Here is a 22,098-nt window from a genome sequence, read left to right on the forward strand (position 1 = left end):
TGGTCGTCAGGTTTTTATTTCAAACTCCAACATCCTTCCAAGAAACCAAACCACGAGAACAAAGCATGAACCCAGTAAACTGCAGCCCCCAAACTACCCGACACGGGGCGGGCTCCAGAAAGAGCTGCGGATCCCGAGCCGTGCAGACCTCACCCTTCCTCCCCACGCGGTCTGGTGAGGGGCAGCAGAGTCCCTCCAAGCAGAACAGCACCAGCCTCACGCCACGGGACTGACAGCAGGGAATGGTGTTCCTGTACAGCCCTGCAGCAGAGCAAATCCCAAATCCTTCAGCTCCACCAGGCCCAGACAGCCAACGCTGGTCCCGGTGGCCACGCCAGCACCAAACCTCCTCCTTGCCACGGTGCCAAACGGGCACCCTCCACGCTGCCTGCCTGCAGGTTTGATGTGCAGCCCCGGGACTGAAGGACAGCGTGGCTGCAGGGCCAGGAATCCCACCTCTCTCTCTCTTCTCATGCACATTAACAGCGTGGTGTTGGTGGCCTTCACATCCAGCGGGCACGGCCATGCAAAGCTGATGACACAGAGACCCCCTGGGACAGGCTTTAGCTCTTCGTGATGATCAGCTCTTTGCTCGGATAAAAAGCATGAGAAAAAACACCTCTGCACGGGGAACCTGCTCCCTCCCCAGCACCACCTGCACGTGTAACCCCAGCAGCGAAAGCGACGCCACCCCAAAAGAAACAGGAGGGAACCTGACAGCCCGGGGCTGCTCTCAGCACGCCCAACTGCTCCCCACGCTGCCCACATCTTCTGTGTGCCCACAGCTGGGTACCCTCAGAGGAGCACAGAAAGAAATAAACCTACTGCCCCCTCTTCTGTTCTGCACATATGGAAACCTTTATGGCCGGTCTGAAGCCCGGGAACGTGGCCCCGAGTGAGGAGAGGAAAAACGCTGCTGAAAAGATCAAAGTCCACCAAAGAGGGAAGCGAAGAGGGGAAAGTGCTCCTGCTCCCCGGGAGACCGCTCGGGCTGCAGCCAGCTGAGAAACCACTCGGTGAGTCCTCACATGAACATGTCGTCGTAGCCCGGAGGGGGGAGGTGGTCGGGATCCGGCCTGGAAAGGAATTGGGAGCAGAGTCAGAGCAGGAGCAAGAGCACAACCCTGGGAGGAGGAGGAGGAGGAGAGCTAAGGGCAGACCGCAGAGAGCATGATGAGGAACTGCAGCGGCTGCCCAGGTGTCAGCGAGCACCTACCTGCCCCTGCCAGCCCCCACGGGGCCAAAGGGGTCAAATCTGGCTCCTGGGGGGACTGCTCCCGGGGGAAGGCGGCTGGGCAGACCTGTCGACGGGTCAATGCCCGGCTGCCGGAACCCGGACCGGAGAGGATCGACGATCATTCCCCCCCTCCGACCTCTGGGGAGAGGAAAGGCAGAGAGGGAGATGAGCTGAACGAAGAGCAAAGCGCTCCTCCTGCGGCCCTGCCCACGCTGTGCCACGAGCAGTGCTCAGGGGCAGACCCAGGATGCGAACCCAAACTCAGCATCACGCCAAGGTGGAGGCTTGCACACAAGCCCAAGCTGGAGCACCAGGTCCAAGGCAGCACTGTGCCAGCGACCCCTCATGGAAACATGCAGAGGGAAGAAAAAGTGTGTGCCTGCCTGCCAAAATAAACGCTCGGCTTTCCCTGCGTGTCCCCCAGCTGCTGCGAGAGGGGGCTGCAGCCGCGGAGGGGCAGCTTCCCTCCTCCCCCAGCTCCTTCGAGGAGCGTCAGGGCAGTGACAGTGGCTGAGGAGTCCCCGAGGAGCTGCTGGCCCTTGTGCAGCGCTGCAAGGGCACGCAGAGCCATCCGGGGCTGCCGCCAGCCTCTCCAGAGCTCTGCCTGGAAGTCATTTGCTGACCACGGCGGCTCCTCGGAGCTGCCCCACGCTGCGAGTGCCATTCCTCATAGGCGGCTTTGTGCAAACTCAGCTGGAGCCTCTGGACACCGCTGCCATCATACAAGTCATTAACAACTGCGCTAATGAGTTCCATTACGCCAGGCTGGCTGCCCAGAGAGCCCCGGGACAGCCAGGCCCCACGAGCATATGCCTGGGAGTCTGGGTCTCCAGCCCCAGCGCTGGCAGGTGTCAGCACACAAATCTGCTTCCATTTACCGTCTTTTTTGTCCTTTTACAGAGAAACTTCTGATGAAGGGCTGGAGGCGGCGAGAGAGCGGGGTCCCCCCCCCCACAACTGAACCCCCTCTCCTCATGCTATCGGGTTTCCTTCCAGCCACCCAGGCTCCGGGCCTCTCCCTTCAGCAGGGCAGGACGTTTCGAGCTGGCCCTTTTCTAGCCAAACCCGCGGAGAACCGAGTCTTGCAAGAGGGGAAAAAATGCGATCCCCACAGGAGCGTGGTTCCAGAGAGGACTCCCCTGGGCTGCAGGGCACTTTGCAACAATTCCAAGGCCTGTTTTCTGTCTGAGGCTGTGCTTTTAACTGGATTGACGGATGACAGGTTCTCCTCGCCCACCCAAACCAAAGAGCCAGAGAGGGATCTGTGAAGACGAGTCCCCCAGACAGCCTGGGTGGAAGCAGGGCTTCCTCCAGCATCCCTGCTCTCGAGTGCCTCAGAAGAGCCTGGAGGCTCCCAAGCAGGGCTCGGCAATCTGTGGATTTAAGCCTCCCCTTCTCCAGACTGCTGGGCTGTAGACGCAGCAGCTGGTAACATTTTGAATTAGAGGCTTACATCCACTTAACGACGTATTCAGCTTTGATTTACTGAAGGAATTAGTGCATGGTAAATGAATACAGGCTGATTATTAAACAGACGCAGATTGCAACCTATCATCTATGCAAGCGACGGGATCCTGTTACGATATTAGAACCACATTGAGGTTTAGGAACCGTCCGTCCAACCGCTGTGCGCTGAGGAACCGTCCCGCTGCCGCCCGCCCTCGGAGACGCTTCGCGGGATGCCTGAGCCAGGCGGACCCCGGCTGTCTGAGGAGCAGCCCCAACCTCCCCACCCTTCCCCAGGGCAGAGCAGGGGACGCTCCTCTTCTCAGGCACGCGAAGCACCGCTTCTCCCAGCCGCACTCACCCGAAAGGGTCCAGGTCTTCCCCACCGACAGCAAAGGGGTTCAGGGGACGAGGCCTGAAACAGAGCACAGAGTGAGCGAGGAGGTCGGTGAGGGGCTGACCGGCCCCACGGAGCCACCAGGAGCGAGCAGACAGCGTGTTTGGTGCTGCTGTGTGCTTACGGGAGCCTTCCCGACAGCAAGAGCAGCAGCTCTGCACGGCAGGACCCAAAAAGTCTTGGGACCCGTGGGACTGAGCGGGCTCTGGGAGCCGCTCCGTGCCCAGACACAGCAATTCCCTGCTCCAGGGTGCAGCCGGGTGGGGATGTCGGTGCGCACGGCAGGCTCGCGGGAAGCTTGCAGAGATGAAGGGAGCCCTGCTGCTCCCACCGCTCCGGGCTGCAGCTGTGGATGCTGGCAGTTTCCATGCCAGGGGCTCCCTGAGCAGTGCCAGGCTCTCCAGCGCGTCCCAGGCAGCCACACAATGACAGTCCCGCTTCCAGGAGCGTGGAGGTTTTGGGGTGGCGAGCCTGCAGCCAGCTGTCACAACTCCTTGCCAGCAGTATGTGCCAATAACGCGGTTTCAGAGCCATGCCCAGCTCCAGCCTGTCTGCCCACGGGCGTGCGGGGCCTCCCCAAGGAGCAGCTTGCACCCTGAGCACCAGCAGACAGCAGCGAGGCCGAAGAAACAAGAGGTGCCGTACAGGGCAGAAGCCACAGCCGGCTCCCTAGGGACAGCGGAGCCACCGCAGCGTCTCTGAGTTGCGGCCAAAAGGGATTACAGCTTGTGAGGGAAGAGAGGGGGGAACCTGCCCGGCACACACGAGGCATGGCTGGGCACAAAGGGGCCAAGGAGGGATGATGGAATGGGTTATGCGTGTCCCCCGTCAGCTTTGCCAGAGGAAAGAGGCACTCACCAGGACGGCGCTCTCGTGCCTGCAGGCTGCCGAGGAGGGGCCATGAGGGGGTCGTAATCCTTGGGCAAGACAGGGTCCTCCTTCTCTGCCTCGGGCTCCTTCTCCCTTTCTGCAGGGCCCCCGAGGGGGGCGATGATACCCGAAGCGATCTTTGCCCTCAGCTCCTCCATGTTCTTGTACACCCTGCAGGGAGGAGAGGGGAGGCAGTGGGATGGGGAGGCCACGGCACCCGGGGGTGAGGGTGCTGGACGGGCTGCGAGGGGAGAGGTGAGGGGATGGACATCCCCAAAGCATCTCTGGCACAAAACGTGCCCCCAGCTGGCAGCACGGAGGGGATGGGAAGGGGCAACAGCACACGGCAGCTCTGAGGCCCCAGCCCCATTTGAGAGGGCGGAGGTGCCTCCCCCCAGCACAGACAGGCAGGCAGTGCTCTGGAAATAAAAGCTCCAGGCTGGCCACAGCTCGTTCACAGGTGGCATGGCTGTCCCCTGGGCTATCACCCAGGACCCCACTGCCTCCTGAATCTCTCTTGCTCTGCCTCTGGATTTGTACAGGACAGAAAAGTCCTCCAGGCTCTTCCCAGCCTGGTCTCTGATTCCATCTGCCCCCCTCCCTACGCTGGTGGGACTTTTTCTCCTGCAGAAAATGCCAGGGAACCGCGATTACTTGTGGAAATCATCCAGGTGCTCTGGGTTGATGTAGTCGGCCACTGCCAAGGTCACATCTGCCACCTTCTGAGAAGTGCGATCCTGGCAAAAGACAGGGGAAGGAAGGTGTCAGCAGCCAGGCAAAGCTGGGCCTAGGGCAGGGAGCAAGCACAACCACAGACAGGGGCTCAGGACATGAGGAATGAGCTCGCCTGTTTCCTGCCTGTGTCCCGGTGCAGTGCCTGAATCACAGAAGCAAACAAACTGCTGTGTACAGCAAGACTCTCCCTGCTTGCTCCCCCAGCCCGGATTGCAAAGGTGAAAGACCACAATCTCACAGCACAGCCAGAGACAAGAAGCTGTGCCATGGGGCAAAAATATCCTGGGCAGGTGCTGGTTGGGAAATGGTCTGCAAATACATCCCCAGTTGGAAAAGGGACACAAAAGGGGCAACTCCCAGGCCAGAGGCAGTCCCTGCCCATGGTGGGGGAGGTGGAATTAGCTGAACTTTAAGGTCCCTACCACACCTGCCAATTCCCACAGCAACCAGCCTGGGTACTCACCATGACGTTAACGATCATACTGTCCTCCACCATGATGGCCTTAAGCAGCAGCTCACGGGCATCGTCTGTGGACTTGTAGCGCAGCGTGTACACCTCCTTGTTGGCTTCCCAGCCAGCAGGCAGCAGCTCCGACTTTCGTTCATCAGGACGTGGCTACAACAGGACAGACATGCTGCTGAGACCCTGCCCACCAGGTAGAACAGAAGGGGGCACAACCACCCCTTGTTGAGTAGGAACCAACAAAGTCCCGGACTGGTGGATGATGCTTTTTGTCTCCTGACACCCTGCAGCTCCCCAGCGTTTCGTGGCTGTCACCTTATTTGTCCCAGCCCCACAGCAAAGCAGCTGGAGGATGGCACTGCCCCAAACTGTCCCCTCCCGAGGTAGTGGGGGGCTTCTCTGCCAAACCAGTGCCACTGCCCCCCGTACCACATCAGGCACCCTCCTGGCAACCCCCACACCAGGCTCCTGACCCCATATCCCCCATCTCAGCATCAGCACACCCACTGCAGCTATCTCCCCAAAACTATCCCCCTCCCTGGCCTCCCACTGGGACCCCCCAGCCCAAACCCATCAGCAAACCCCTCCAGCCCCGTCCCCCACCCCAACACTACACCAAACCCCCAATGGGGTCCCCACCACCACCCCAACCCCTCACTGTACCCCCCACCACCAGGACACCCCCCAACAACACCCGGGAGCCTCCCCCCTCGACTCCCAAAGCTCCAGACCCCTCCGGTACCCTCACACCCCCCAGCGCCCTCCCCGAGCGCGGCGGCCGGCCAGGGCCGAGCGTGGGCGGGGAGCGGCGCTAGGAAAGTCCGAGGCTCGGCGGGGCCTAACGGGGCCTAGCGCAGCGGTCGGCCGGGAACGGGAGGCCCGGCCCGGCCATGCCCGACCCGTACCTGCTCCCCGGCACCGAGGCAGCGGTAGCCGTGCCGAACCAGCTCCCAATGGAGGCCGCAGAGCAGCGCATCTTCCGGCCGGGACACGGCGGCCCGGGCCGAGGCGTACAGCGCCTCCAGCCCCGCCATGGCCGCACGGAGGAGGCGCGGCCGGGCCGGGCCCCCGCCCTCCGCCGGGCCGGGCCGGGGCTGAGATCCCCGGGGAGAGCCCGAATCGGGTCGGGGAGAGTCAAAGCGGGCCGGGCCGAGCCTCACTAGGGGGCCCCCGTCCCCTGCTTTAAGCCCCGGGGCTGGGGTGAAGTGGAAGCCGCAGGGAGCGAGGGGCAGCGGTGCTCCAGGGCCGGCCCCCTCGCTGGGGGATCACGGCGTGGTTTGGGCTGGAAAGGGGGCAGACGTTGTTAATTATTAAGATTAATGTTGTTAAGACCACCCCTGCCGTGATCAGGGGCTCCTGCCCCTCTGCCGGGTGTGCAAAACTCCCTCCGACCAGACTGTGAGCCCTTCAGGATCCACAGCTGCCCTGTTCCAGCATCTCACCCCCTTCAGAGTGTAAAGTTTATTCCCTATGCCCAGTCTAAATCTGCCCTCTTTTGCTTCAAAACCCCTTGTCCTGTTACTGCAGGACCTGATAAAGTCTTGCTCCCTCTTCCGTACATTCCCCCTCTGTATGTTGGAAGGCTGCAATAACGTCAGCCTGGAGACTGCTCACATCCTGGCCAAGCAACCCCAACTCTCGTCAGTCTTTTCTCCATGTTCATGGCCTCCTCCAGACCTCCTCTATCAGGTCCGTGTGTGTCTTGTACTGGGACCCCGAGCTGGATGTAGTACTCCAGGTGGAAAGCGGAGCAGAGGAGGATCACCTCCCTCAACCTGCTGGCCAGGTTCCTTGTGATGCAGCCCAAAACACAGCTGGCTTTTTGGCCTACAAGTGCACACTGCTGCCTCATAACCAATTTTTCACCCATCAGTAGCCCAAAGTCCCTCTTTGCAGGGCTGCTCTCGGATTGCAGGGAGGCTAGGGTTTTTATTCCCTGAAAAAAAATTAGCACTTCTGCATGCCAGGTCTGTGTCACTGCCTCTCCAGGCTGCGGACGTGGCAGGGCTCCAAGGGGGCTCCATGTGGTGGCACCAGCCTCACCGCCTGCTGTGAGCAAGAGGTGCCCAAAGCAGCCACGTGGTTGGGAATTTTGCCTGGTTCCTGCTCCCTAACCCCGGGCTCTTCCTCACCAAGGATCAGCCTGTGACCAAAACATTTGCTGATCCAGTTATTAAAAATCTGGAAGAACCTGTGGCTGTGCTCACGTGCACGTCCCTATTATTTCCCTTGGCACCCAAAGGGACCAAAAGTGCAATCAGCTAGTGACAATGTTATTCTGGTTCTTTCCACATCTCCTTTCCCTGTTTATAACACTTGAGTTCTCCTTAAAGTTGCCACTGAGCTGTAGTCAGGGGCTCTGTTTCCTGGCCCCGCTGTGGCCTGGGGCTGGAGCCGGTGTCTCTGGCGTGTCCTCGATGCGGGTGGCAGGAGGCTGGGGCTGGAGTGGTCCTGGATGAAGCAGCCTCATGCCAGGGAAAGCCATCATCTGCTGCTTTCCCAATCTGAGATCTAGCTCCTTTGGGGATGCTCTGATTCATCTTGACTTCATTATGCGTCTATTAATTAACTCACACTGTCCGCTCTTTCCATTTCCCCCTCAAGAAGTCACTGAAGCTGAACAATTGACCACAGACCGTCCTCACTGCTCAGCGCTGCCCGTTCCCGTGAATCATTTCCCCGGTGGCTGTGGAAATGTTGCACCTCTTGCTAATGCCCCCGTCAGTCCCGGCTCCTCAGAGGACATCCATGGCATGGAAGCCAAGAGAACCGAGCTGGCCAGGTGGGAATGGGCAGGAAATTAGCACCAATTTCCACAGAGCCAGGGCTTCGCAATAGGAATGTGGGACTCAGCTCCTGCTTTGCTCATTTGTGAGGTGATGGGGGCAGTGTGGGGAACAGGATGTGTGTTGTGGGGCTGTCAGACTCATATCGTCCCACTGCCTGTTGGGCAGGAGCTGCAAGAGCTGCGGGAGCCCTGTCCTGAGCCCTGCAGAGCCTCACGGGGTGGTGGGTGCAATGGACTGGGTGCCAAGCCAGCCATGGGGACATGGGGACACAGGGACACGGGCTCGGTGCAGCTGGACCTCGCTGCCCATTGCTCTGGGAATGGGGTCTGGAGGGTGGGCAGCTCCTGGGGGCTCGGGGCTCTCCTGGGCAGGCTGAATCCATCTGGGGGTGGCTTGAGCATTGCAATCCCACAGATGTGTCTGCTTCATCTGATCGGGATTCGATGAGAACATCAGGAAATGCTGGAGCCGGGGCTTTTCCATTGCGGGGCCTGTGATTCATGGCCAGGATGGGAACCTGGAGCTGCCTGCCAGTCCCCAGGTTGGTGCCTCCGTGCTGATGGAGGCCAGCTGGGCACATGCAGACATTAAAAGACTTTCTGGCTCCGTTTTGTCCAGCAGATCCTCCAGCGGGGATGAAGGCTGAGATCCTCTCCACCCTCACACCAACCTGGGGCACGGCCTCCTGCACCCCCACGGGTGCCAGCCATGCTGGACCACACACAAGGGGTAACTCGGGGTGTCCTGGGGGGCTGCAGGAGCAGGGCTGAGACCCCCAAGCAGCCCTCTGATGGGGTACAGCGGGATGCCCTCCCTGCATCCCCTCCCCAGGGCTGCATCCCCCATGCCCGGGGCTGCCCTAAATCAGCGCTGCCCCTGCCAAGCCCATGGTGCCCGTCCCCCCTCGTCCCTCCTTTGCCCCAGCTCCTGGCTCACTGCAGCTCGCTGATGATGAAAACCTCTGGCCACATGAAAGCGGCTCCCCTAACGCCGGTCTCGCAGCCTGCAAGCTACGTGGGAGGCAGCGGACAGCACAGCCTGGGTTGGGATGCGGCAGCCAAGTCGTTAATGAGGTGACGAGGATTGCAGAGCCGGCTCGTTAGTGCTGCAAGGCAAGCGCGTCACGTCGGCCGCCGCAAACGCTGGGGCCGGCGTTGGAGCAGGCGAGGTGGCCGGCGGCTCCGCACCGCATCCTCTTTGTGGGCTGGTGGAGCAGAGCCGGGGGCAGGAGCGATGTGGATTGAGCCACGGGAAGCCCCCGGAGCAGCCAGAGCCCTGCGCACATCACACGTGTTCCTCAGGATCCACTGCTGGATCTGGCAGGAGCCAGTAGCAACCCTTCTGCTCCCAGTGCTGGAAATGCAGAGGAGCCTCGTGTGCCCCTTCTCCTCCCTCTCTAACCCAGGAGCAGCAGCCACGGGGCCGTGGAGAGCTGCTCTCAGCAGGATCTGGGCCTCGTGGTGGAGGGAGAGGAGGCAGGAGCCGGCCGGGCACCGGCAGGTGGAGGGGATGCATCAGCCGGGGCTCACCTCCGTCACACAAACCACAGCCTCCCCTGACCTTCATACTTTCCCACTGCCTCACTGCTCCCGGTGGATGCGCCCACTGCAATGTCGTAAGGAGGAGGAGAGGAAACCGATTTCCCAATCGCCTGCAGCCCGTGAGCCCTCCGTGCTGGGAACGGCAGCCAGGGCAGCTGGCTCAACGGTGTGCCGTGCCGTGCCATGCCGTGCCGTGCCGTGCCATGCCGTGCCGTGCCGTGCCATGCCGTGCCGTGCTTCACCACACTGGGCCACGTGCACCAGCCGTGGCACGGGGCCGGGCAGGAGAAGGCAGCGAGGGGCCACGGCCAATTCCTGGCTGAGATTCCTGCGAGCAGCCGTGGCGGCTCCGCGGGCGTCGGGAGCTGCTGTCATTTGAGAGCATCGGCCCGCCCTTGGGTCGGCGCGCTGTTTGTCCTTTCTGCGGACAGGGAAACCACTGCACATCACCTGGCTGAGGCCGAGCAGGGCTGGGTGCTGGGGGATGGCTCCTGCCGGGTGCCCGCACACGGCTCCGTGCGCACGGAGCCTCCCCGCAAGCAGCCCGAGGGATGGGATCCCCACTCCTGAGCCCACAGCACTGTGCAGCCCTCCTCCACGCAGCTCTGCTCAGCCACCCATCACCTCCTGGCACGAGAGAAGCCACCAGAAAGTGGCCAAAATCACCGTGCCAAAGGGCTGAGGATGGGACGGGGCACCGGTGGCTCGTGCTCCTGGAATTAGTTTCGCCCTTCACTTTCTTCCTTCGTTTCCTTGAGAGGGGAGGTAGTCGCTCGGTGAAAATTTGTCCTCCTCTCTGTTTCCCCCAAATTCCAGGGAAAGATGACACCGAGGCAGGAGAAAGGAGCTTTTTCTCTGCGGAAGAAATTCAAACCACATGCGGGCGGGTTCGCCGCAGGAGCAGGAGGAGGGACCAGGCTGCAGGAGAGCAGGCTCTTGACAGCGATGTGAAACGTAAAGTCAATTAGCACTTTCGGGACTCTGAACATGCTCGAGTGCTGCGTTTCAGGCAGGCATAATCCCTGTCTGAGGGATGCTGCCAATAGGCTTTGAAAATAATTAGGAAGCCCAGAGCCCCAGTGCTTCCCAGAAAAGGCTGTTAGCTCTGCGGTGGAAACCTTGCTTGCAGGGAGCGCATCGCGCAAACACAGTCCTGACTCATCAGCTGGAACTGAGCTCGGTTTTCGGGAGGTTAACTGGCTGCAGAGTTATCCCAGATGGGGCTCCTGTGCTCCCTGCGCCTGCCTTAATTCTAGGGATGCCCCACACACCTGAGAGGAGCCGGGGCAGCTTTGTGGGATTTGTGTCACCCAGAGATACCCGAGGGGCAGCAGGGATGGGGAAACTGAGGCACGGAGCTCTTCCAGCACCTGACCCAGCAGCCTGGAGGGCAGCAGCAACCTCAGCCCCCCGACACCCCCGCCTGCAGCCCGGGCAGCCGCTGCCGTCCTCCTCCAGCTCTCGGGGGACCTCGGCCATAGATCCGCACGGCTCGGGACAGGCTTTGGAGGAGGAAAACAAGGCCATCAATCACCCTTGCTTCACTGCAGCCCCAGCCCGCAGGCAGGGCCGGCTCCCATTGTGCACAGCCGGGGACCCCCCCGCATCAAAGCGGCCCCGGAGGGCAGCGCCCTGCCCGCCAGCTGCTGCCTGCGCCCCCTGTGCCGCCTCTGCCCCCGCGGCCACGCCGGGCACCGGGGTACAAAACCAGCGCCTGCTCGGCACGGCGGGGGATGCCCGAGGCCACCTCGCTTGGGGACAGCATCAAAGGCACAGGGGATGCTGCTGGGGAGCAGATCCTGCTATTTGCCCCTTCCCTCTGCCAGGGTGAGGAGGAGGAGGGTGTGGGCAGAGGTGCTGCGTGCGGAGGAAGAGCCGGCCTCGGCCCCGGGCTGCCATCGAGCTCGTCCCGGAGCGCTTTGGACGCCACGTGAAGGCCCCCGCTCCCCTCAGCAGAGCCTTCCCTTCGCAGTTTCTTCCATGACACACGGTGGTTGCTTCCTGCGGCTCTGCCCGGCGCTGCTGCAGACAGTACATTCGGTTTGGGATGGCGCCTGCAGCTCCCCAGCATTTCTCTCTCCGTCTCAGGCACGCACGGATGGTATGAGGCAGCGTGCTCGGGGAGTATCAGCTTGCCCGCGCCGTGCTCTTGGGCAATCGCTCGCATTTCTTCTGGGGAGCTGGTGGCAAACGGCCCCAGGTGGAAAGGGCCCGCTGGGGGCTCACAGTGGGGTCGGGGTAACCGCACGGGGCACAGGGCACGGCACCCCAACACCCCGAGCGGTGGGTGCAGCAGTGCCACAGCGATTTGGGTGCAAAACCCTAAATATCCCCGATGTCCACATTAGCAGAAGGATGGGGAGACCCTGCCCGTGCCCCCCCCAGCAGGAGGGAGCAGCCCCACTGCCCGTGCCCACCGGGTTTCGCCCTCCCCGTGCGCACGGGGAGCTGAGTTTGCAACACCCTGGGACCAAAGCTCGTCCCTCTGCAGCCTGGGGCGCAGGCTCACGTATGGTGTGCAGCAATTGATGTCTTTTCCAGCTCACTAATTAAGACATAGAATAAAAGTTATTATAATGCGAGGCTGTGTGCTTAAAGGGAAACTTCTCCTCGAGGTGCCAGGTATATTAAAAGAAGGGGGAGAGCAACAGGCGGCGAGGGAGGGCTGTGAGCTGGGAAAAGGGCACGAGACACAGCGGAGACACAGCGGGGATGGGGGATGCAGCACCTGCATCCCTCACCTGCACAGCACCTCTGGGGACCTCTGGGGACCCCAATGCTGGTGGCCGTAGGGTCCCAGGCACTGGGGGGCAGTGGGTGGCTGTGCCCCGGGCATCACAGCGAGGCAGGAGACCCCCTGCTCCTCCGTGTGCCCAGAGCATCCCCTGTGGGGCTGACATCCTGGCACGGCTCATCCAGATCCGTCCCAATTTTCCCTTTTTTTAACTGGTAGGAAACTGCCCCAGCGGGGGCTGCTGAAGCAGGAGCACTCCTGGCACCACCGACCTCTGGGGACGAGAGGGTCCACGGGGTCTGGGGGTGCTGGGGCTGCAAAAAGCCCCCAGCTCCTGCACCCAGCCCCAGGGGCGCAGGGAGCCCCCCGGCGAGGCTGGGGGTAGCCCCCGGCCCCCCCGCCCACCTACACCGGGTGCCTGCAGCATTTTGCACTTACACATGTAAAGCATTAGGATTTGTTTAGAAGCCTTTTATTGTCGTATTTTGTTCTTTATTTCCTACAAATTAAATTTGCTGAGGGATATGTGCGGATTGTGAAATTATTATGAGAATAGTTCCTCTGGGTTTTTTAATTTCCTTTGTATTAAATTTTTTTTTACGGGCTTTAAAAGACTATGAAAAATTCACCAAAAAAAAAAAAAAAAGAGGAAAAAAGGAAAAAAAAAAAAAAAGAAGTAGGCATACCAGGGAGGGAAGGAGAAGCTCCTGGGAAGGTGACCAGGCTGGAGCTGGGAGCAGCCACTGCTGCCACCAGCACCAGCACCAGCCTCTGTCGTCCCTGCTGGCGATGCGTTGGGGCTCGGTGGGACGAATCCGGCAGCCCCAGCACCCGCCGTGGTGGGACCTGCCTCCCCCGGGAGCCCTTTCCACGCGACAAAGCCCCAGCTCCCCGAGCTGCAGGGAGCCAGGAGGGCACCCGGCCGGGCTGCGCCTCCTGGAAGCTCTCCCGAGCCCTTTCGCTGCCGGGGCGCACGGCGGTGGCGGCGGTGGCGCAGCCGTGCCACCCTCCCGGCCCTCGCGTCCCCTTGCTCTGGGTGTTTCCAGCTTATTAAAATCGCAGACACATTTTTCATCTCTTTATTTCTGCGACTGTCATCGTCATTGTTTCGGGCTGGTGCAAATTGGGAACTGGCCGTCCACTGACGCTGCTGCTCCGCTCCAGCCGGCAGCCGCCCTCGCCCCCGGGATGCGCAGAGGGCCCCGCGCCGGAGACAGGGACGGGGACAGGATGGGGACAGGGACTGGGATGGGGACAGGGACAGCACCATCCTCCTGCCACTGCTTTCCTGGGAGCTTCTGAGCCACAGCAGCAGCATCCCTGTGCCCAAGGCACCGGGGACGTGAGCCCCCTTCCCTGATCCCTGCTCCCCGGCCAGAATTGCCACCGTGTGCTTCCCCGCACCAGGAGGGAGGGGATCGTGCTACACCTCCAGCTGGACGGGACGAGCTGGTGGCTAAGGAGGACATCAGGAACTCTCCGTTAATAACGAGGGAAAGGAAGAATTCAGTGAATGCGTAACTTAAATCAGGAGAGAGAAAATGCCAGGTCTGCGCGCAGCCAAATTGTCAGGTTTGGTGGGGAAGGGAAGGGAAGGGAAGGGAAGGGAAGGGAAGGGAAGGGAAGGGAAGGGAAGGGAAGGGAAGGGAAGGGAAGGGAAGGGAAGGGAAGGGAAGGGAAGGGAAGGGAAGGGAAGGGAAGGGAAGGGAAGGGAAGGGAAGGGAAGGGAAGGGAAGGGAAGGGAAGGCCCAACACCATGTTCCCTCTGACCACCACATCCCTCTGCCCTGCAGACCCCTCCCTGGGTGCTGAGTCCTGCCCAGCTCAGCTCAGCCCCTGACCCTGCTGGGGAACTTGGTGGAGCTGGTGGGGAGGGCTGCAGGGCAGAGCAGGGCTCAGCTCTTGATCCGTTCTAGGAAAAGAGAGGACACACCAGGAACTTGCTGAATTTCCTTCTCGAAGCCTCGGCTGAGCGCTGCTGTGTCTCTGCAGTGACGTTCAGACCCTGGTGATGCTGGGGACCGAGTCCCACCCTGCCCACATCATCCTGCCCGGTGTTTCCTCAGGGACGGGGCAGCGCGGGGTGCTCACCACCTTGCTCTGCCCATCCCCAGTGCTGCTGCCACGAGCTCCAGCTTTGGGAAAAAAAAATGTGCAATCGGAGCACACCCCAGGAGCCTGCTTTGGGGAGCTGGAGCCTTGCCAGGGGTCAGCTGAACCTTTGGGGGTGCCCTGGCCCCGTTTATCACTGGGGTCACAGGGTGGTGGCTCGTCTGGGACCAGAGACCCCAACCATCGCTCTCCCCGCCACGCGCAGGCAAATTCCTTTCTCATGAGCAAGAAATATGAGTTCTCCTTTTTTTTTTTTTTTTGTTCAGGAATAAAATATTTTTTAAAAATGAAATCAAAACCTATTTACTTCTTTGTGGTCTCAGTGGTCTCCAGCCGTGTTTGTTTTCGTCTGGAGCTCAACGCGGTGCTGCCGGGGCGCCTGCCGTCTGTGCACGGCCCCAAAGGGGCGGCGGTGAACCTGGGTGCCCCCGGCCCCACTGCCCACCCCGTGCCCCCACGGGCAGCCCGGAGGCTTCACCCCACGGGGGTTTGGTGGCAGAGGATGGGAGCGAAGGGTTTTTGCTGTGTGGTCTTCCGAGGGGGGCTCAGATCAGGCAAACAGCATTGTTAAAGAGCAGACAACGTCGGTAACCTCTAATTATCCCCTCTCCTCGCGGGAGGAGGCGTTTTGCACCCGGGGGAGGCCGTGCCACACATCGCCCTTTCATCGCAGTGTGATGGTATTTTCCCCCAGCGCTGCTGATTGGAACCAGCCGAGCTCCCGCAGCGCAGCCCTGCTCCGCGCCGCCACCCCGAGACCCCCCAGGGGCACCGCCACCCCCCCCAATGGGACCCCGCTTTGGGGAAGGGCTGACACAGCTGAACCAAAGCACGGCCCCGCATGGAAATGCCCCTGAATTTGCAATGAGGTGGTGTGAGGTTGGTCCCTGTCCCCATCCCATCCCCATACTTGTTCCCATCCCATCCCATATCCCCATCCCACCCCATCCCATCCCCATCCCATCCCCATCCCCATCCCCATCCCCATCCCCATCCCCATCCCATCCCATCATCCCATCCCATATCCCCATCCCATCCCATCCCCATCCCATCCCATCCCATCCCATCCCATCCCATCCCATCCCATCCCCATCCCATATCCCCATCCCACCCCATCCCATCCCATCCCCATCCCATCCCATCCCATCCCATCCCATCCCATCCCATCCCATCCCCATCCCATATCCCCATCCCATCCCATCCCCATCCCTACCAATTGTCTCAGCCCTGAGCGGTGCCAGGACCCCGTGGCAGCAGGACCTCAGCCCCAGGTTTCCCATAGGTGCCCCAGTGCACCCCAGGGTGCCCAGGTGCGTGCGGGAATGTCGGGAGCTGAACCATCAGATAAATCCTGCTGAGAACTGCGAGGAGAGGCCGGGACATGGGCACGGGGTGACACCGTCCCTCTCTGCCACCATCCCCGCTGTCCCCCCAGGTGGGGAGCCGTAAATACCCCAAATACCGCGGGGAGGCCGGATGGCACGCTAAGAGTGCCCAGAGTGAGTGCGTGGCAGGGAGGAGGGTGGGGATTTGTGGAAACGTACTCCTCCTGGCAGACATTTTTCCTTCATTTAATCTTTTTTTTGCTCAGATTCCCAAGCGGAGAATTCTTTCCATCAACTAGAGCTTGCTGGAGCAGCTCCGCTCCCGGAGCACCGTGGGCACCGGGGACCCGCCAGGGCTCGTGCCACCGCGTCCCCTCCACGCCTCCCTCCCGTGACACTCGTGGCGAGGCCGGGGACACCCGTGGCCCTGTGCCACCTTCCCGTGCCATGCCTTGGCCGAGGTGCTCGCCAGCCCCGGCCCTTTCCTCCCCCTGCTGTGGTTTCGGCGTTTCGGGGGCTAGTGACGGCGCTGAGCCTCCGCTGCGCGCCCGGAGAGAGGAGCTGCCCGCAGAGGAACGGCGTTTTAAACAAATCAGGAGTATTAAAGCTAGCTTTGTTTCTATTCCAGCTCCCGAAAATTGAATTTGTTAGTGGCATAAACAGGATATAAAGGGCTGAAAAGGAGAAAAAAAAAAAAAAAAGAGAGTGGGAAGCGCTTTTCTCCGTGGCTTTCCCTGAGATGGAGGAAGCGACCTGTGGGGACCACATCACACCTGTTCATTATTAAAATCCCACTCCTAATCATGAGCAGACCCTGCTCCCCCGCTCCCTTTCTCCTTCCCTTCATTTTGGGTTGGGATTTGGACTCCCCGGTGCCAGCGCAGGGCCGGGGAGGTTCAGCAGGAGCAGTCCCGGTGCCAGCACTTGGGCTGGGTCCCTCAGACATCAAAGCCCGCAGCCACCCAGCACCACAGCCCTGCCCAGGGACCTGCAGCACCCTCTGGGCTGAGCCCCCCTTGGCCAAAAAAACTCAGACAGCTTTAGGATGGAGTGTAGGACAGCAGGATGCGGCCACCTGCAGCCCAGCTGCCCAAATGAGCTCTGCTCCCCATTGCACAGGAGCTTTGGTGACATTCCCAGCCCGCTTATCCTTCCTCCCCCATCAGTGGGAGAGGGATCAGTGGTGGATTTATTTATTTTTCCCCCAAAATACGAAGACGGGCTCTACCACTGGCCCCGGGGATGCTCAGCCGGAGCAGGGCCCTGGGGGGCTGGCTCCATCCAGCGTGCCGGGGCTGCTCCTGCCACTCCGGGTTTTCGTAAAACAAAGGTCTTCCCTTCATGATTTACACACTTTCCTTTTTTTTTTTTTTTCCTCCCCAAATTCCCGTTGGTTGGTGGTGCTCCCTGACGTCAGCCGCGAGCGGGGCCAACTGCCAGGTGGTAACAATTTTCCTGAACATCGACTAAATATAATTATCACTCTATTTTCACTTCGGAAATATTAAAGCTTGTGTCCCTCCTGTTATTAATTCTGAGAAAAGCCCTTACGGGTCACCGTGACTCACGGTGCCGCCCCGCTGCGCCGTGCCGCCGGCCCCCTCGGGGGTGACAGGCTCGTGTCCCCAAATCCCTGCGGCACCGGCAGCCACCGTGGCCACGGGGAGCAGGGCCAGGGGACGGGGTGTCCACGGGGGGAGGATGGATGAAGGGTTTGGGGACACAAGAGGAGGAACCTGCGTCCCCAGGGGGGACCCAACGCCCCAGTTCCCATGGATGGGGCGCAGGACAGCCCGAGGGGGGCTCGGTGAGCTTGGGAACAAGGGACAAGGACCAAGAGGGGACACACCTGGGGGCACGGCAGGGCAGGGGCTGCATGGGGACAGCCTGGACTAGCCCCCCAGGGCAGCACCCAGCCCCGTGGCTGGCCATGGGCCGTGCGCTGCGCATCCTTCTGCCAGCGGCGCGTGGCCGATCCAAGGGCTGGCTGGTGGCGGGCCCTCAGGACACGCCGTTTCCTTCCAGCTCCCTGCCCAAAAAGCATGGCCAAATTCCTTCAGTTTGGGGCCAGGGCGGGCAGGAGGAGAGGAAGCAGGGAGCCATTCGTGTTGGTCCTGCTACAAATTGGATCCTGCTCCCGGCAGCCTGCGCCATATCGGGTTTGCGGCCGTGCGCTTCGAGCCGTGGGTGCTCAGTGGGGGAAGCAGCAGCCCCGGTGATCCCCCCGGTGCTGCCTTTGTGGGGTGGGCTTGTGGGATCTGAGCACCAGCCAAGGCTCTGAGCCCTCATGCACGTTGGGCTGCCACGGTTTGCCTTCCCTCGGGCACCCACAGGCAGAGCTGCCGGTCCCGGCACCGCACCGAGCCCCCCGGCCACCGGCACGTGCCACAAGCCCTGGTGCGGCCAGGAGAGCCCCGGGTATGGGGACCACGAGCACTGCAGCTGCCTCCGCAGCCCTCCCCCGGCTCTGCAGTGTCTGGGGGGGGGATTTCAGCATCCAGGACCACGATCCTGCCCAAAGCCTTTGTCTTCTGCTGAATTCCTCCTTGCGAGAGTCATCCGCTGGAGTCAGAGGATTTACCCTCCTGGGGAATGATGTGCGAGCGAGAGCTGTGGAGTCACATTCAAATTATTTGAAAAGGGATCGGGCTTCTGAGTGTTGAATCACGTGGAGCCAGGAACACTCATCTGACTGATGCCTCCATCTGTCTTTCCCAATAGTTTCCTTAAATAGCATAAATATTAAGAGAAATTCAACTGGAATTTGGCATAAATGGTTCTTAGGAGACCAGAAGAGGGCCAGCTGCTAAAATACCACTGGCTTGCTCCCTTCCAGTTACAAACACATGATTTTTGCTGCTAGGAAAGCCAGAAGCAGCCCCTGGCCGTGCCTGGCAGAGAGGAGGATGCTCCGTGGCCGCTGATATTCAGCTTTGTGGCACAGAACATCACGGCTGTGTGTGAGCAGCACGGGCAAGGGGCACTCAGGAGCAGCAGCAGCAAAGCCACCTGCAGCACACTCCAACGTCCCCGTGTCCCTGCAGCTGGCCCTGTCCCACCACCTCCCTGCACTTCCAGGCTGCCCAAAGCCAGACCTGCTGCGGGAAGTGCCCGCGGGGCCCCATCCTGCTCCCCGGAGCCCATTTCCCTTCTTCTCAGAACCTTCCCAGAGTCCCGGCACGGCTGGGGAGGCAGGAATTGCTGCAACAGGAGGAGCTTTCCGACCAATTTTTTTGCAGTGCTTCAGTTCCCCGAAGCTCTCCTCTGCCTTTCGCATTTGGTTTCATCTCTGCTCAGCTCTCCCAAAAACCCCTCAGGCGACCGCCGAGCCGGGAGATGGGTTTGTGGTCCGGGTCGGCGCGGGGCACTTCCCACACCGAGCTGGTCTTTACTTCGTCCAGCCAGCTTTGCGGCTTCTCGACTTCCAAGCAGAGCTTGCAGGATTTCAGTAGCACATGTGGGAAGGAGATTGCTATCGGCTGTGAGCCGGCCTTGGCGTGCGATCACTTGTGGAAACGCCGGGGACCGGGGGCGCTTTCCGCGGGGCCCCAGCGCCGACGCTCTCCCGCTCCTCAGAACCAAACCACCCCCAGCTCCCAGCCCTCCCGTCCACCTCCCTCTTCCACCTGCCGTGGCGAGCACCGAGCTCGTGGCAAGACATCTCCAAACCCTGCATCACGTCCCGCCGGCACCACACCCCGTGCGGCCATCCCCGCGCAGGATCTGCCCCGGTGCCACCTCGCCGTGCCCTTCCCCGAGCCCGCCGGTGCCACCCGGCGCCGAGCCCGGCCCGCGCCAGCCGCCGTCATGTTTTTCCCATTCTGACAGCTGTACGGAAATTGGAAGGCGACGCTGACATGTGTCAACAATAACCAGCGAACAAGCGCCGAAGGCGGCGTCTGTCCCCACCACCTAGAGGAGGCTGGCCACTCTTGGCTCAAATCACGACAAGTTGCGGCTGGGAAGCAGGAGTATTGTTTCAATTATTTCCATTATATAAAGTCAAGCCATTTAATATATTCTGCCTCAAAGGGGCTAAACTAAAGAGATAAAATAAACACTGGAAATCTGCTCCGCTGGCAAGGATGAGGAATTTGGTTTCGACACCAAACCTTCGCTCCCACCTCTCCGTTCTCCTTTGCTTTCCTCCTCCTGTTTCCCTTCTCCTCCCGCTGCCCCTCTGCCTTCATCACCTCTCAAGACCAATTCCATCTCTTGGATTCGCTTCTGTTTTGGCAGCCGGGCTGCTCGGAGATTGTGCAGCCGCATCAGCGGCCAGGAGCGAGCGGAGCTGGCCGAGCTGCGGGCTGGCAGGAGGGGAGCGGGAGCTGCAGCCCTGTCCCTGCGGGGGGACGAGGTGGAAACCGAGTCCCCAGGTCCCATCCGAGCTCCGGACCTGATGGTTTGGTGTCCCCAGAGGGACCAGGGGGAGGCAGGAATGGGGCCCGGCCCTGGCCATGGTGGGAGGAGGAGGAGGAGAGCGTGCCACGAGGATGCAGCGAGCTGCTCCACACGCTCGGCTGACTCACGGCGTCGGTGCTGCGGTCAAGCTGCGCTCACGCCCTGCTGGGACAGATGACTTCTTCCAGAGGGCTGCGAGCATCTCATCAGCTTCGCATGCCCAAGCCCACAGCAAGGGGCTCTGGCTGATCCCACCCCGGCCGTGCTCTCCTCCCTCACTGGGTCTCGCCAGCCCAGGTGTTCCCAATATGCCGCTCGTGTAAGGGCAATAAACCCGCAGCTCGGCCTTCCCGGCACGTTTCCCTGCACATTTGCAGGGCGCAGGGCTCAGCCATCCCCGTGCAGGCTCGTGGTGGTGCGGGACGGCCGGGCAGGGCCCCGGGGGAGGCTGGCAGCCCGCGGGAGGTGGCGGTGCCGTGGGATGCCCGGCGAGGCCGCGGTGCGGCGCGAGGTGGAGCCGGCGTTTCGTAAGCGCTGGGGAAAGGGCCTCTGCCGAGCTGGCGCGGGGAGCGGCTGTGAATTTCCATTCCTGTGGGAAGTGGGCTGCCACCGTCCAAGCATCTGGGGTTGTTATGATGGGAGAAGAATGCCAAATATTTTTCTTCCTTATCCACTACCATCCGTTGAAATCCTCCCCTGATCAAACCCATATTCATCGCTTTGGATGCACGAGGGCCTCTGCTTTCAGCGAGCCGTCCCTCCCTGCAGCCAGCCCCGCACGCACGGCTGGAAACCTGGGGAGACGGCGACGCCTCGCCCATGTCCCTCCACCCCTCCGAGGAGCTCCTGCCCTCGTTTCCAGCCGGCCCCACCAGGACTCTTTGCCACTCCGCTGCCTCGGCTGGGTGCGTGCCCGGTGCCGGTGCCCCCGGCTGATCTGCCGTCCCCTCTGGAGCCCCAGCATCCCAAAATCACCCGTCCGGCACGGCGGCAGGCACGTGCGCCACGGCCCCGGTGTGCGCGTGCCTCTGGGCCGCGCGGGGAAGCAGGCGGTGCTGCCTTGGAGGGCCACCAAGATTTTCCAAAGATGAAAGCGTGCTCAAGTGTCAAACAAACTTTCCAAATTCTCTTGCTGGACATTTTCTCCCTGGTGCTTTGGAAGACGGTGGAGGAACATTTCATTCCCTCCGCGCTGGCATGGTGAGGAGCTGCATGAGGGAGCTGCTCGCTGCCAGTGGCGCCCGCGGGCTCAGCCTTTGTTCCTCGCCGGTATCATCTGTGAGTCAGCTCAGCCGCTCTGGCCGGGGCCCCGGCCGGGCACCTCGCCCCGGCAGCCCCAAAACGCCTCCGGAGAACAAAGAGGTAACAGGCGCCTGATTAATTAGCGGACAACAAATCATCCCTTCCCACTGCAATTTTCAGAGGAGTAGTCATAAATAGGCAAATTAAGGAAAATGACGGGATTTATCTGCTCCTTCGTGGACACTCAGCACCCATCGCGGGCTCGTTAGCAGCAAAGCGCGCAGCCGGCACAGTAGCACTGCTTTGGTTGGCAAAGCCTCCTGGTGCTATTGTACAGCCAGAGTGATGAGCTGAATGACTCGCTGCGTGCCGTCCCCGAGGACCCATTGCTAACGAGAGCTACCTAATTAGCGGGATGCAGCACAGGGCATGGCCTCGGAGGCAGGGAGCAGGGCAGCGATGCTGCAGCAGGGGCACGGGTGTCAGGAGCCCGGCTCAGCCCCTCGCCCTTCCCCATCTCCCCGCTGCTGTGGCCAGCAGGGCTGTGCCATGCCCGGCAGGTAGGGGCTGCTGGCCACGGGGTTTTGAGCTTTAATACATAAAATGTGTTATTTACAGGCAAACTGAGCAGCTCCTTGGAGGAGCGGTGCCTGGGCACGGTGCTGGCTCTGCACCGTGCCAGCGGCCAGCCTGGGAGATGCCGCTGGTTTGGGCTCCACTCGCCCATGCTGGAAGAAAGAAAGTGTTACCCGGGGAAGGGGCCCTCTCCTGGCCCTTTCACATCACCTCCCTTCCAGTCCCAGATG

General features: G+C 61.2%; 1 protein-coding gene across 1 annotated transcript; it reads right to left on the reverse strand.

Annotated features, from left to right (window-relative positions):
* PSMF1 (proteasome inhibitor subunit 1) lies at window positions 1-6,217 on the reverse strand. The gene is made up of 7 exons (XM_084296450.1): window positions 6,054-6,217; window positions 5,149-5,301; window positions 4,605-4,687; window positions 3,939-4,121; window positions 3,045-3,098; window positions 1,217-1,375; window positions 1-1,076 (listed from the first exon to the last, which is right to left on the reverse strand). Exons 1-7 carry the CDS (start codon window positions 6,180-6,182, stop codon window positions 1,025-1,027), a joined length of 813 nt encoding a protein of 270 aa, XP_084152576.1. The 5' UTR covers window positions 6,183-6,217; the 3' UTR covers window positions 1-1,024.
* Window positions 6,218-22,098: the final 15,881 nt, after the last annotated feature.

This window comes from Netta rufina, assembly GCF_964035555.1.
Source record: "Netta rufina genome assembly, chromosome: 16".
Taxonomy (NCBI): Eukaryota; Metazoa; Chordata; class Aves; order Anseriformes; family Anatidae; genus Netta; species Netta rufina.